At 38.5% G+C, this 16,478-nt stretch overlaps 1 protein-coding gene across 1 annotated transcript; it reads left to right on the top strand.

The window, feature by feature from the left end:
- Positions 1-10,413: 10,413 nt before the first annotated feature.
- On the top strand, positions 10,414-15,064 carry LOC121975702 (carbon catabolite repressor protein 4 homolog 1-like). Its single transcript, XM_042527519.1, has 12 exons — positions 10,414-10,643; positions 10,781-11,099; positions 12,308-13,040; positions 13,260-13,346; positions 13,433-13,516; positions 13,607-13,693; positions 13,781-13,867; positions 13,965-14,018; positions 14,117-14,208; positions 14,280-14,394; positions 14,472-14,622; positions 14,728-15,064. The coding sequence occupies exons 2-12, from the start codon at positions 10,942-10,944 to the stop codon at positions 14,871-14,873; spliced, it is 1,794 nt and encodes a 597-aa protein (XP_042383453.1). The 5' UTR covers positions 10,414-10,643; positions 10,781-10,941; the 3' UTR covers positions 14,874-15,064.
- Positions 15,065-16,478: the final 1,414 nt, after the last annotated feature.

Below are 16,478 nucleotides of genomic sequence, written 5' to 3'. Positions count from 1 at the left end.
GTCGTAGTACTAGTCCGGTGTATTGTTTCATGTCAGACGATCTTCTGATGATGACTCATCTCATATTACTTTTAGGTTCTTGTGCTTCACCCATCTTGGCCTTTTGTCTTTTTCCATTCCTTTATTTTTCAATTTTGAACAGTTATCTTTAATATGTCTTTCTTATTAGTAATTGTAGCACTGAATCTTCCTTTTTCTTAGTAGTAGTTTTTTTCTTTTTTTATCAATGTTGTTAGATAAAAACTTTGAAAAATTTCTTACCATAAAAGCTTTTTCATGTTCATCGAGGGAAGATTCCAAATCTGATTCATACTTCCTTTCTTAGTCCAGATCTTGGCTTTGCAGTGCCATATTTTGATTTGACTCCTTTTCTTTTTTTAGTCCTACACATTGAGTTTCGTGTAATTCTAAGGTGAAAAATAAACTTTTTAAGGTACTTACCTCAAAATTCTTAGAGATATAGTATGAGTCTACTATCGATGCCCAATCTGGGGTCCTCGGGAAAACATTAAGTACATATCTGTCATTCTTCTCAATTTGTTACCATTTCTCTGAGATTGGTGAGTCTAATGATCACCTCCTTGAGTTTAACATGTAGTTGAGCAACCGTTTCCCCTCTTCAAGCCGGAGGTTGCAGAGTTAGCGGCGCGACCAATTTTACGTCACTGGTGCCTTCATGTAGCTCTAGAAATATCTCCCAGAGTTCTTTAGTTGAGTCGTAGACGTCAATCTGATTGACTTCTTGAGGTGGTAGCTTGATCAAAAGGTAGAACTCAGTCTTATCGTTTGTCATGAACTCAGTTTGCTGTTTTTATTCCACTGGTATTCTTCCTTGTCTCTTCCATTCTCATCCTTGTGTACTACAAAACCATATTTAGTAGAAAGTAAATATTGAAATCAGTTTTGAAGAATGCCCCTATTTTGTGCTTCCAAAGCGTAAACTCCCCCTCAAACTTTGGCGGATAGATGCTAGATCTGACCATCGTCTTCTTGCTTTAGTTGGTGGTTAGTCCTTCTTAGGTGTTCGAGCTATGAGACCACTTTGTTGGACCATCATGGGTGGGCTAGAGTAGAGTGAATAGCCTACAAAGCAAAGTCACAATTCTCTTACTTTTATCTTTATCAAGGACACACAATTAGATAATAACAAAAAATAATATAAAAAAATAAGAGACTCAGAATTTTACTTGGTTACAATGTAGGCGGTTATTAATACAAGGAAGAAATAGTGCACTAACCAAAAACTCCTTCTTTAGCCAAGTTAAAGCCAGAGAAGCCCTTTACAACAATTTGGATTTCAGAAAAGAAGTATAGAAAATGAATACAGTGTGTGTTATTGAACTCCTAGCTCCAGGGTGCTATTTATGGCATTCTGGAAAAGTTATCGTTTGCTGACGTGGCTTAGAGGTGCCTCTAAAGTCATCTATGGTGTCTCCAAGTGGATAAAACTTTATCCAAAGCTCAACGGTAGCCTAACAGTACTATTCACTGAAGGCGTCTCAGACCAGTTAGATCGAGGCGCCTCGGGTACTGTTCATTCGAGGAGCCTTCAAACAAATTGAGGTGCATCGAGTATTATTTATCCAAGGCACCTCAATCCAATTGAGGCACCTTGAGTCCCTTTTTCGGCAACTTCAACAGATGAGCATATGAAGCACCTCCAATCAACCTTCGAGTTGACCATTTTCAGGCTTCGACTCGCTTGGGTGATGCTTCGGTCGATCGGAGATGAGCTCACTTGAACCCAACTCCGTTCTGTTGGTGCAACCTTAGGTCAAGGTTGACCTGGTTGACCCGACTCGAGTTGACCTGACTCGAGGTGTATTTTGATGTTTGACGAGAATAGAAAAGTTGTATCTTGATGTTTGACAAGAATACAAACTTGGGAGATTGTGGGTGCAACCTGTTAGGATCCTTCGTACGGCTAGAGAGGGGGGTGTGAATAGCCGACCCCAATTTTTCGCGTTTCTTTCTACAAACTAGGGTTAGCGCAGCGGAAATAAAAACAAGAAACGAAAACAAGAAGATCAAACCTCAACGCGTCGATGTAACGAGGTTCGGAGATGAAACTCCTACTCCTCGGCGTGTCCGTAAGGTGGACGAAGCCTATCAATCCGTCGGTGGATGAGTCCCCGGAGAACCGGCTAATATATATACTCCTTCTGGGTGGAGAAACCTCACCACAATCTTTGCAACAGCAATAAGGAGTACAAGAAGAACAAGAAAACAAGAACAACAGGAATGTAAAAACACTTGCTTGCCTCTTGTTGTCGATTGGAAACCAGGTGAAGCAGCAGCTTCTAGGATCCAAACTCAGCTAGAAAACCAGCAGGAAACTCACGCAGAGCTTCAACACAATGAGAGCTCAGCAAAGCTCAAATCACAGTCTCGTGAGGAAGAGAGTTGTTATCTTCTTCATCTCCTGTAGAGGTCTTATACCGCACTGCGAAGAAGACACGAAGACAGAATCTAGCCAGTCGCAACGGCTGGTGTGGACCGATCGCATCACCGATCGGTGCAGGGCTGGTCCGATCGGTCCCCGCACCGATCGACAGAGCAGAGTTGCCCAACTCTGCATGATCGGTCCCGTGGACCGATCAGCTTCTGCTGATCGGTCATGGGGACCGATCAGTTCACCGATCGGTCCCGGACGATCCCACCTCTGCGAGAGGTGGGCGTATCTCTGCTCAACTCTTCCGATCGGTCTCACCGATCGATGTCTTAGAACCCTTCATTTGTTATCCGATCGGTCACCGGATCGATCAGAAACGTATCGCTGGATCGATCTGCAGATCGATCCGAGCTTGGTTTTGCCCAAACCAAGTCCCAAGTCTCCTAAACCAACATCCGGTCAACCTTGACTGTTGGTACATCATGCTAGCATCCGGCCACCCTTGACCTGCTAAGACTCTCCACCAAGTGTCCGGTCAATCCTTTGACCCACTTGGACTTTTCTCTACACCGGATATCCGATCATCCCCGATCCATCTGGATTTTCCCTCGGCTTCACTCACTAGGACTTTCACCGGCTTCACTCACCAGGATCCCTTGCCTAACATCCCGTTAGGACTTTCTCAGCTTGGCTTCACTCACGGGACTTTCCAACCGCCTAACATCCCGTTAGGACTTTCTCCTCGGCTTCACTCACGGGACTTTCACCGCCTCACTTCACTTTCCACAGCCTTACATCCCCTTAGGACTTTCTCCACTGGCTTCACTCACCGGACAGTTCCTTGTCTCCATACTTGGACTTTTCCGTGCCAAGTCTCCATACTTGGATTTTCCGCGTGCTCCAGCTCGGACCGATTCAATTCAGTCAACCGGATCAACCTTGACCTACGGTTGCACCAACAATCTCCCAAGTTTGTATTCTTGTCAACACATCAGAATACAGCTTTTCTACTCTCGTCAAACATTGTCAAACATCAAAATACAACTCGAGTCAGGTCACCCTTGACCAACTCGAGTCAGGTCAACCAAGTCAACCTTGACCTAAGGTTGCACCAACACAACCTTCGGTCAAGGTTGACCTGGTTGACCCGACTTGAGTTGACTTGATTCGGTAAAGTCCAAGTATGGAGACTTGGCACGGGAAAAGTCCAAGTATGGAGACTTGGCACGGAAAAGTCCAAGCAGGGAGCTTGGCACGGGAAAAGTCCAAGTATGGAGACTTGGCACGGAAAAGTCCAAGCAGGGAGCTTGGCACGGGAAAAGTCCAAGTATGGAGACTTGGCACGGAAAAGTCCAAGCAGGGAGCTTGGCACGGGAGAAGTCCAAGTATGGAAGCTTGGCATGGGAAGTCGGAGAGGGCTCGGCAGCTCGTTCTCCGGACTAGGTCAGAGAGGGCTCGGGAGCTCGTTCTCTGGACCAGACGAAGTCGGAGAGGGCTCGGCAGCTCGTTCTCCAGACTAGGTCAGAGAGGGCTCGGTAGCTCGTTCTCTGGACTAGGTCAGAGAGGGCTCGGTAGCTCGTTCTTTGGACCGGACATGGAAGTCGGAGAGGGCTCGGTAGCTCATTCTCCGGACTAGGTCAGAGAGGGCTCGGTAGCTCGTTCTCTAGATCAGAAAGGCTTTAGGGTTTAAGGCTGGGAAATTGGATCGGTCTGCAGACCGATCCAGTGATACACTGGGTCATCTAATCGATCTAGTAACCGATCAGTAACCAAACAGATTGGGAGAACGAATGGCCTGATCGGTCCACAGACCGATCAGGGCTCTGGCAACCAACTCTCTGTGAGAGTTGGGATCGGTCTGGGGACCGATCAGACTAGGGCCTGATCGGTCCACAGACCGATCAGAGATCGCGGCAACAACTCTCTGTGAGAGTAGGGATCGGTCTGGGGACCGATCAGCCTAGGGCCTGATCGGTCCCCTGACCGATCAGAGCCATCCTGGACCGATCAGGGTGGAGCCTGATCGGTCCAGGTCTAGCCGTTGAGACACAACGGCTAGATTTCTTCTTTCTTCTTCTTCGCAGGTTCATATAAATCACAGTAGAGTAGACTGCTAGTTCTTGCTCTTCCTCCTTACTGCGATTTGAGCTTTGCTGAGCTCCTCTTTGCTGAAGCTTCGTGTGAGCTTCCCTCGACTGGTTGATCAGCTGCTGTTGGCATCATCCGTGAAGTTGCTGCTTCATCAACGGACTCCAGTCGACGAGAAGAAGGCAAGCAAACTTGGTAGAGTGTATTTACATTCATATTATCCATTGTTTCTTGCTTTATTTCTTGTACTCCTTTATTGCTGTTGCAAAAGAGATTGTGGCGAGGTTTCTCCACCCAGAAGGAGTATTTATTAGCCGATTTTCCGGGGTCTCATCCACCGACGGATTGATAGGATTCGTCCACCTTACGGACACGCCGAGGAGTAGGAGTATCATCTCCGAACCTCGTTATATCGTCGCGTTTGAGGTTTGATCTTCTCCACTTTCGTTTCTACATTGTATTTCTGCTGCGCTAACCTAAATTGTAGAAAGAAACGATAATTTGAGGTCGGCTATTCACACCCCCCTCTCTAGCCGCTATCCGAAGGTCCTAACACGTTCTTCTCATCGAGCAGGCTTCCTCCATAGCTTCTAGTCCCTCGGATGCACAATGTGTGTCTTTCTCACTCCACCAGTGTACTGTTCTGTAGCTTCTCATCTCTCGGATGCATCGAATCCGTCGACTCAATTCTCATGTCATTCTTCCCGTTCGTTGTGTCTTCTATTCAACTTTTTATGTTCCTAAGTCCCTGCACATTCAGACATAAGACATCAAATAAAACAAGGTCTAACTTAACTCGATTAATCACATCAAAACTATCCTGAGGTATTTATAATTGAGGAGCATTACTAAGAGGAGCCAGAAAATTTTGCGAACTTTAAAAATTTGAAGAAAATTATAGAATGTATGGAACATTTAAAAAATTTTAGGGGGTAATATGTGAAAATATAAATATGAGAATATTGAATATCAGGACAATTGTGTGAAGCCTATAAAGTTTCATTTTCTTCGGCATTTTAAGAATTGTTTTTTTTTTTAAAAACAAAGATCTAATATAATTTGGATCTATTTTGAAAGAATAAAAGATGAAATCGATTAGAAAAAATAAAGATAGTAATAGGAATAGAATGACTTGGTTGAGATGAAAGGAAATATATATATATATATATATATATATAGGATCGAAATCAATGCTAGAAGCGGATGAGTAGCGTTAAGATTTTTTTATAATAAAAATAATAAGCATATAATAACTAAATTAATCAAATTTAGCACAGCAGAAATAATAAATTAACTTAGACTAATTTAATCAAGTAAGATAAAAGATATATTGAAATCTAACAGTACTATAAACATGCAAATTGATTAACCAAGTTAGAAGTATAGACACGTAGCAGTATAAAAATTGATTCTTATTTCTAATTTATCCTAAGTGGAGAAACTTATAGAAAAAATCTAAAAATTAAGCATAATAAAAAAAAAAGGCAACACTAAAACCATATGAAAATGTTACTTTAGGTGTTGTCGATCATAAATGAAGTGTGTGTCACAGTACAGAAAGTGAAAAGAACACTCATAGCACTAGATGAAACTAGATGATTCTGTTGGTGCAGGAAGTACCATAATCGAACCTATGTTTTGATATCGTCAAAGGTTCAAGTGAAATCTTGTTGTTATCTGATGAATTCATCAAGTGTACAGGATGCTCAATTTGGAAAGTCCTAGTAGGTTAGCTGGACCTGATACTAAACAAGGGATGTCTCAACAGATCGTGAAATCAGGCAAGAAGTCTAGATGGGTCAAGTGGACATGACATCTGACAGGTGGACTCGTAGGTCTAGAGGACTCGATATCGAGTCAAGTGGAAGCTCTGGAAGCCGATCCGATGCTGAGTGGTTAAGTCTAAACAAGTCTGAAGGACCCGATGTTTGGCAGGTAAGTTAAGGTAAACTACTAGAGGTAGTAAAGTGAGGTCGTGTCCCATTAGGGACAAACCTTAGGTACTAATCCAACTAAAGAAACTGACGGAGGTTCCTAAGTTGAGATCAGGACAGTAAGTATTGTCTTATTCATGCATATATATCTCTATTCTAACTCGGTTTTGTAGGGTAAATATTATTTTCATTTACTAACACTGTTTTGCAGAAAAAGATGTTCCGTCGATGGAATAAATAGGGGTGTAATTGAGCCGAGAAAAGTTGAACTCTTGAATGTTTGAGTTTGGCTCGTTTATAATCGAGTCGAGCTCGAGTTTTATTTAACGAATATATTCATGGCTCATGAGCTTATTCGAACTTTTATTGAGCCTAAACAAGCTTAATAAATATAGATTACAAATTTAAATATTCATTAAAAACTAAATTATACATTTAGAGAAAATTATAATATTCTTATTAAAATTTATAATTTTATTCTAATCAATAAATTTTATATATTTGTCTATATTTTTTTATAAGTAGAGGGTAAAATCTATAAATTCAATATCAAAATTATTATTTTTCATTTAAAAGTTGATTCATGAGCTTACTAACGAACATGTTCAAGAGCTAATGAGCTGAATATTGTAAAGCTTGAGTTTGATTTGTTTATCTTAACGAGCCTTATTAAACGAGCTCAAATGAGCTTTTATCGAATCGAGATTTGAATAGCTCATGAGTGGCTTGATTCATTTACAACCCTAGGAATAAAGGTGTTCAGTCGGCGAATCGATGGAATATCGGAACAGTGAAATTCGATCCAGAATACAAAAGGAATTTTTGGTTCAATCGATGGATAAAGGTGATTAGTCGATGGATCAATTTATTTTCATAATTAAACAAGATTCGAATTAAAGTACAAATGGCAAAAAGTTGTTCAGTTGATGGATAAAGTATGATAAGTCGACGGAACAACATGATCTCAGGAATTGATCAGTGGATCAGATATGAGCAGACAAGGAAAGCAAGGTTCAGTCGACTGAAAGATCTTAATCCGCTGATAGAACAACGATATTTCCATGATCGAACGGATCAGATCAACGCAAACAAGGAAGGAACAGAAGATCAGTTGATGGATAGAGTGATCAATCAATAGATAGGTTCAGTCGATGAAACCTCTTATCAATCGATGGAATGTAACCTATAAAAGAAGCCCTCGAGCTTTGAGCTAGAAATAACTCTTACCTCTAATTCATTTTGTTTCTACCACGATTGTCCATGCAAGTTTTTTGCTTTGAGAAGTTCTCCAACAACTGCGTTTATTCTTCAATCTAGTGTTGTTGGTAACCTTTTTATATTCTTGTACATTGTAATCATACTTATACTAGTATTCTATCATTTAGTGGATTGCTCAATAAAACTGATCAACTATTATGGGCCTTGGAATAGGAGTCGATGAGACTCCGAACCAAGTAAAAAAGAGACTTGTCTTTTTCTTCTTTGCTTTATTCTACTACATACTCTAGTAATTTTACAAAAGAAAAGAAAAGATTTTAAAATGCTACGAGGATCCAACAGATTGAGCAAAGGATAATTTGAAAGCTCTACCTTGAAACTCCTTATATAGTACTCTCTCGGTTGCTTGTAGCCCTCTTGATTGTCTGTACAAATGTTGATATGGTTGCAACTTCTATCCATAAGATAATGTTAACAAAGCTTCTCGGTCACCCGTGTACTACCCGATCTCCTCGGCAAGGTCATCTTCATCTTGATCGTCATGTTCAGGTTGTTGATAATGTTGCTCCACGGTTGCTTGAAAGCTGGTCAATCGCCTATATACCCGGTTGTTTGAACCCTCCGAAATCTCTTCGTCGAGAGTTATCACCAGCCAGTTGCCTCCGGACTCCATCCGATTGCTTGGAACCATCTAGCATGCTTTCCTGTAATTGTTACACTTAATCATTATAATATAAAATCTTAAGTTACTCACATTTAACTAAATTAACTCATCTAGTTCGATTTTACTAAACAATCAACCTCCAATTAATTCTACACACTTAGGCATGCCAATAAATCAATCTCTAGCTGATTCCATTCCACTCACTTAACTTTTTGCTAAATAATCAACCTTTAGTTGATTTCACATACTTAGATTTAAGTCACCTAACAATTAGAAATTTTATCTATCAATTGTCTTAATTACTTGGAGTATTGCAAATGACTCATTAATGTAAAATATATATATATTTTTTAAACAGCGGGACTCACTATCTATTAAAAGCGAGGGTCAAAATATTGAACCCAACAAAATGTTCAAATAAAAAATTTGTCCTGACTTTTTACACGGTTTTCGTAAAAAAAAACAAAGCTTTTAAAAAAGCTTGCGTGGGAGATGCGTAATGAAAATTTAAACTTATTCTTTAATTTCATCTCAAAATTAATCATATGGGTGAAGTCATTAATTAATGATATATAAAAAATTATTAATATAGGGTTCATAAAAAAAATTATAGAGAGATTTTTTTATTACTAAGAGAGTTGTACATTTTTCTATTTTTGACGTGATATTAAGATGATATATTAAATATTACAAAAAAAAAAACTTATATAGAGTGAGACGAGCCCTCACAAGTTGATACAATTGATATCTGCATGATTATTTGCTCCAATAGGGGTTAGGATTAATTCCAATAAATGTAAAAAGTTACCTCGTTAGATGTCTGACCCCATACAAAGGGTTGATACTCTTGGGAAAAAATCACTCTCGTGATTTATTCCCTTTCAAAATGTGTGAGGCTACATTAGAGGAGTCGCTAAAGTTACAATTTCATCTTTTACTACCATAAGAGATAAGAGCTCGGTAAGCAGACAAATAAATTTATCAAGTAATGAGGGTTTGGTTTCCCTACAATGCCCAAACCCGTTATGTTGGACTGTCCTTGGGTCATTTATACTTTTTAGATTTATTCGATGGTCGGTAAAAAATTCCGTGAAATTATATCGATGATCTTAAAGTGATAAAAGATAAAAATATATAGACATCTGGGCTAAAAAAATAAGCAAGAAATAGGACATTAATCCATGCAGTCAAGATTCAATTCTCACGTCAAACACATTATAACATTTGCTCGAACTAGTGGTAACGTTGGATCATCACGTTAGGACCTACTTATGCTTTCTAAATTTATCTGGGACCCCATACATTGATATGTAGGATTAATGGGATCACAAAATTTGATACATGTATTAATAAAATAAAATGACACTTTATTTTCATTATCAAATGTCCCATCTAATCTTATTTTAAGTAGCTTTATTCAAAACAAGTTATAATTACTTTGGCTAAAATTATAAAACAATTTTGATTAAATTTAAAAGTTATAGTGTTTTTTTTATTTTTTTATTAAATTAAAATAGTTTAATTTTTGTCGAGGAGTTTTAACCATTTAGCACGATTAAAATAGTTGTCAAGTTCTGGAAAGTTTCAAGAGTGTGACCTCTGTGTGAAATCCTAAGTCACTTACGTAGACAATTTGAAATAGTTTATGAAAATATTTTCTTAAAATGGAATTATGCCTATATAAGTGTTAAATATTGACTAACTAAATTCCACTTAAATCTAACGTATTAGATCTACCTAATATCGTATCTAAACCAGTCAGAATATACTCAACCAATCAATCATTTCCACGCTGATCCCCGAAGGGTCCCACAGTGGGTCCGATGACTAGACAGGTACACTAGCAGGAATCTTTGCAAAATACATCCTAACTTTTTGAACAATCAGTTTGCTCCTTTTAAATTTGATTTATCCAATTTATAGCCCTTCCATATATGCTATTATTCAATCATTTGGATTTTATGTCACGTGCAAGTCATGTGACTGCTAATTGAACCCTCTATTTCTTTTAAAAACAGAACGGAATGGCTTAGAATTACAAAAATAGACCGAGTTAATTATGGAATACCCCGAATACTCTGTTTAAATACAACAACATCCACAGCGATGACGTCCCCCTCCAGGGTACACAAGCGAGCACATCGTAAGCGCACTCCGCTCTTCCACCCGTGGACGCCGCTCACTCACTGCCTCTTCTTCTCCTTCCGCATCGGAACCCTAATCGCCTTCTCATTTGCCACTTCTCCTCTCCTCACCTGCGCCCCACTCTCCCTGTCCTCTGCTATCTCACCCTTTTTGAAGGATTTCCGATCGACAACGAACGACCGACGGATCGATCGATTCGAAGGTATGGTAGTTTTTTCTGATATGACGGGGATTTGTATGAAATCGTTTTGTTCCACGTTTCGTCCAAGGAATGGTCTCTCTTTTTGGTTGGATTTGGAGCACTCGAGCTGCTACTGATCTCTAGGTATTGGGTTTCAGGAGGTCAACGCTGGCGGAAGCTAAGATCAGGTGATGGCGGGTCCGCGCCTGTTCCTGTCTGGAAACAGCGCCGCTTCGGTAAGATCAACTTCGGAGATTGTTGTCGAAGCGTTGCTGTTAGGGTTTGATATTGGGAGGGAGGAATTGGATCGTGGGGAAGTATGCTGACTGTCCTCCGCGTTCATCTTACGTCGGAGATCCCCGTCGTTGGATGCGAGATCACGCCTTATGTTCTCTTGCGCCGGCCCGATGGTTCCATCTCGAATGATGATGTTCCTGAGTCCACACCGCTACATGGATACTGCGTGAGATATAGGTGGTGAGTGATCATTTGGCTTGCTTTATTTTACTCATTTACCAAATGGTGTTAATTTATCGTTGCCCTTCTCTCTCCAGGCTTGATTTCGCTTGAATCCTTTTATTTTCCCTTTTCATGTGTTTTTCACCATTTATGTCACATATATATACATTGATCATGGTAAGTTTAATGACTATTTCATCTGGTTCCTATGTGGAACTTTGGTTCTGTTGTTGATGCTATTAGTTTTTGAGTTTTGTTAATACTTCTCTTGATGTATTTCCGGTATAGGTTTCTCTCTAAGTAATCAAAGTATTTCCTAGTTGGATATCAAGAGAAATGAATTCTCACATGATTTTTAGTGACCGAGAAAACTTCTTGGAGTCCCTAATTAATTATTATAGTTAGTTAGAAAAAGAGAGTTTTTATTTATATGATGTGAGAGAAAAAACCCATATAATATTGCAATTAATGTTGAATTATTGAATGTAACAATTTTATTACATTATGTTTTCATCAAGGCTCAATGGGTCAACTCTGAACTTTCCTTTTGTACTTTAGTATTAGATGTTCTTATTGATCAATTGCCTATTAAATTTAAGTAGAAGTGAAACCAATATGTGGAAAATATAGTATCAATATGTTTGATTTGTCACTCAGCAATAAGCAACATGGCAATATGACGAGTAATTTATTTATATATCTGGGTTATTATTCAATTGGAAATCCCTGCAAGTTAGAATGTAATTATCCTGAATCTGTGATGCAACATGGACAAGACATGGTTAGAGTAATCTATTTACATGTTTGGCTTCTTATCCCAGATTCAATTGGAAATTGCTCGGCAACTATATATGGTGCAAGCTAATGCTTCTTTGATGAAACAAATAAAATGTTTTTCTTAACCAGGATAAATTTGCGCAATAGGAACTGAATGAAATAATCAGATATTTGGAGAACTTCAACTACAAGAAAATGAGCTCTTCAATTGGAATTGTGATGCCTAACTTTCGGGGAGCTTATACCTTTTTCTTGAAAATCTCTCTCCAATTCTGTACACAATTAGTTGTATCTATCAACTTGTTTTTAATATCCTTCATTAGTTGGGGCCTTCCTTTAAATATTCTGTTCATTATATCATGCACAAAATGTTTATATTTAGTAATCTGCTGTGCTTGTTCTTAGTCATAAAACCTTTTCCCACTTATATAACCATTTCTTGTATCCAGGTACCGAAACTTTGGTGACCAAAAATTTGCCATATGCAGTATACATCCAACTGAGCAGGCAACTTTACAATGCTTGATTTGTCTCAAGGAGAAAGTGCCTATTTCCAAGAGTTATCATTGTAGTCCTAGGTGTTTCTCTGATGCTTGGCAAAATCATCGTGCATTGCATGACCGAGCCAAAAAAATACTAAATGAAAATGGAGCGGATGAGGAAGAGGTGTTTGGACGCTTGAATGTAAGCGGATCTGGTAGTTTTAGCGCAGGCTTATCTGCTGTTACATCAAATTCTGGCTCAGTATCTTTATATCCTACAACTGTTGCTGATAAAAGTGGGGAAGCCTGGTCTGAAGTTGGTTTTTCTAGGACATACACACCAACAGCTGAAGATATTAATCATGTTCTCAAGTTTGAATGTGTGGTAGTAGATGCAGAAACAAGAGCAACTATTGGAAATGTGAATACTGTATTGACATCACGAGTAATTCCAGCGCCCTCACCTACTCCACGACGAATGATTGCTGTGAATGGAGATCCCTTGGCTCAATTAGATCTAGATGGGCGAATATCGGCTGGGACTTTCTCTGTGCTCTCTTATAATATCCTCTCTGATGTGTATGCCACAAGTGAGGTGTATAACTACTGCCCAACTTGGGCCCTCTCATGGTCCTACCGGAGACAAAATTTGTTGCAGGAAATTATTGGTTATCATGCTGATATACTTTGTCTCCAAGAGGTACAATGCTGGCTTTCTTCCTTAGGCTAGATATGATATTAATCTTTGCAATAGCTTCCAATCTAACTGTGTTATAACTGATATTAATGGAATATATTTACATTGGATCTTGTTGTCCTAACACCCTTACTATTTTGTTCTATGGAACATATTTTGATTTGGTTTAAATTTTTTTATATTCTTGGTTTGTGATGTAGATCATGGTTTACATTTTTGTAGGTCCAAAATGATCATTTTGAGGAATTCTTTGCTCCAGAACTTGATAAACATGGGTATCAGGCACTTTACAAGAAAAAAACTTCAGAGGTTTACTTTCACATTGCATTCATTATTTTTTTTCTCATGTTCTTGCTTCTATACAACTATTTCTTGTGACACAACTTTTGGCTCAGATCTATAGTGGCAACCCAAATACTGTTGATGGCTGTGCTACATTTTTCCGCAGAGACAGGTTTTCACATGTCAAAAAGTATGAGGTAGCTGAATCTTTCACTATGTTTCTTGTATGATTGATCCTTTCAAATGCAAATGCAAATGCAAGGTTGATTGAATATATCTGTATTCAGGTCGAGTTCAATAAGGCTGCACAATCATTGACAGATATTGCGATTCAAGCAGGTCAAAAGAAAGTTGCTTTGAATCGTCTTGTAAAGGTCACCAGTCTTCTCTTGTGAGATTGGTTTTTTAATTTGTTTGATTTTCATTGCCTCAGCACTGATAGATGATTATTCTGCATGCAGGATAACATTGCGCTGATTGTGGTTCTAGAAGCAAAATTTAGTAACCATGGCACTGATAATCCTGGAAAAAGACAGCTCATTTGTGTTGTGAGTTTTCTTTCACTTGCCTTTTAATCACTTGGTCTAGACTCTGCAAATTTTGTTTTTGTGGTAAGCTTGTGATATATTCTAAATATCCATGCAGGCAAACACCCATGTAAATATCCATCATGAACACAAGGATGTTAAGCTTTGGCAGGTTACATTTCCATGCTTCCTTTTGTGCATTCTTTGCTGCATCTCTTTAAGTATCAATCATGATAAGGAAAACATATTGTGTTGGTTTAAACCTCTCAGGTTCATACCCTTTTAAAAGGTTTGGAGAAAATCGCTGTTAGTGCAGATATTCCTATGTTGGTCTGTGGAGATTTCAACTCTTTACCAGGAAGGTTCGAACCTTTTCATACTTTCAACATTAGCATAAGCAATATAAAAGGTAATAAGAATTTTGCGAATGCAGCACCCCTCATGCCTTGCTTGCAAATGGAAAAGTTGAGCATTTGCATCCAGACTTGGCCGTAGATCCCTTAGGCATACTTCATCCTACACACAAGATAACTCATCAACTACCATTGGTATTTTTCCACATATATATATTTTTTTATGTTTACATTTGAGGTTTTGGTTTTAATATGCATAGCGAATTTGACAGGTTAGTGCATACTCATCATTTGCAAGAATGGCAGGAGTTAGCCCTGGGTTAGAGCAACAGAGAAGGAGAATGGATGCCACAACACATGAACCCTTGTTCACAAATTGTACCAGGGATTTCATTGGCACTGTAGATTATATATTTTACACAGGTATTTGTCTTTTCCCAACAACTGGATCTACGCCGTCAATTGTTAGTCTGTGTGTGGCAATGCCTTGTCAAACTGGTTTTCATTTAATCCATTTTGTGTTTTTAGCTGACTCTTTGTCAGTGGAATCTCTATTGGAGCTATTGGATGAGGAAAACCTTCGCAAGAATACTGCTATTCCTTCGCCGGAATGGTCATCCGACCACATAGCACTTCTGGCCGAATTTAGGTGCAAACCTAGAATTAGACGATAAAAATTAGTGAGTGAAGTTCCTTTTCTATCATGTTTCATTCATTGGTCCATTGATTAATTATGTACGCTGCATTCCTTCTGAAGAGAGGATGATCATGTCTGATTGTAGAAAATACCATGCAGATCAGTTAGCATATTTAAGAAAGGACAGATTATTCTGGTATAAAAAAGTAATGGTATTGTGACAACAAATAATTTGATCTCTAGAATTGTTTCTTGCTTGATCACCTTTTAACCAAACACACTTTTAACATTTTTTTCTCAAATTTTAATTGCATGTTCAAATCAGAACTGAAAGGGAAGATGTCTCATGAACTTGTTATAATTCATTGAAAGGGTTTAGTTTACTATTGAGTGAATACTCCCTAGACTTCTTTTTCATAACTGGCAGAGAAAAGTAAAAAAGGAAATGCTCTTTTTTATAAGATCTTAGATCTCCTCTAAAAGCACACAAACCATGAGAAATCTACAACCCTAACTATTGCGATACAAGAGGTTCGGAGTTATTACCGAGTTATTGGGTTCTAAATTCATCTTCACCTGAATATGAACATTTGAAAGCTATCAAAACATTTTTCTAAGAATTATTACCATATAATTTTTTTCCCTTTTGAGTGATAATGAACGCTCAAGTGGCACAGTATTCATTTTCAGATTATAAATTTGTTTCATGAATGCGATTATGACAATTCGAATAGGATGGTGATTTAAGATGACCTATTGTTAATTGTCTGAGGAATGATATTCAGATTCACGGGGTAAAAGATGATTTGTTTATCTTAATATTCTTATTAATTTATTTTTAGATCAACACGGAGAAGGTAAATTATAAGTGGCTACTAAATGATAAATCCAGTTAGTCTCATTGACTAATCCTAAGGTGATCGACCTGATCTCACAGAATTTTTCTATCGACCACCGGAATAAATCGGGAAGAGTGAGCGGCGAGCAGTCCAAAAGTCTAGTATTCTTTGGTTATGCGCCCCATTTGGAAGAAAAAAATTCGTCATAACTGGGGATCGAACCGCGGGTACTTTGGTGATAACCTAGATGTCCTACCGCTGCATCATAACTCCGAGATTAATTACGAATGACTACTAACCATTAGTACAGATGACCAAAATTTGAAGAAGACACTCAAACGCACTAAATTTATGATATTCGAATTTATATGATAAAAAATAATTTGCTCATCCTCAACCATCTCGTTAATCCGTCCCTAACTCTACACAAAGGAGATAAATTTGGAAGAAATGCTCGGATCTGCTCCGACAATCCGTCTCTAGCCACTAGTGCATGATGATTTCATGTCAAAATCAATATGAAGTGACATTATGCAGTTATTATTTTTCAGTATTTTCCTGATGATTTCCCTCACAAGTGATATATATATATATATATATATATATACATACACAGAAAGAATCTTGCGCAAATGCATGATACAAAGACGTTTACAAGAACTTTACAGAAGACTTTCTAAAAGACAGAAATGTAGCACCTTCTTTTGTCTAGAGATGAGATTCAAAAGCTGCGAACACATCATTTATGAACATGAATGAACGTATTCATTTAAAACTTGCTTGAAAAAAAATTCGAGACTCTC

This window comes from Zingiber officinale, chromosome 4B (genome assembly GCF_018446385.1).
Source record: "Zingiber officinale cultivar Zhangliang chromosome 4B, Zo_v1.1, whole genome shotgun sequence".
NCBI classification, from domain to species: Eukaryota; Viridiplantae; Streptophyta; class Magnoliopsida; order Zingiberales; family Zingiberaceae; genus Zingiber; species Zingiber officinale.
The sequence above is the reverse complement of the archived record's forward strand: the minus strand, read 5'-3'. Positions and strand labels throughout refer to the sequence as shown.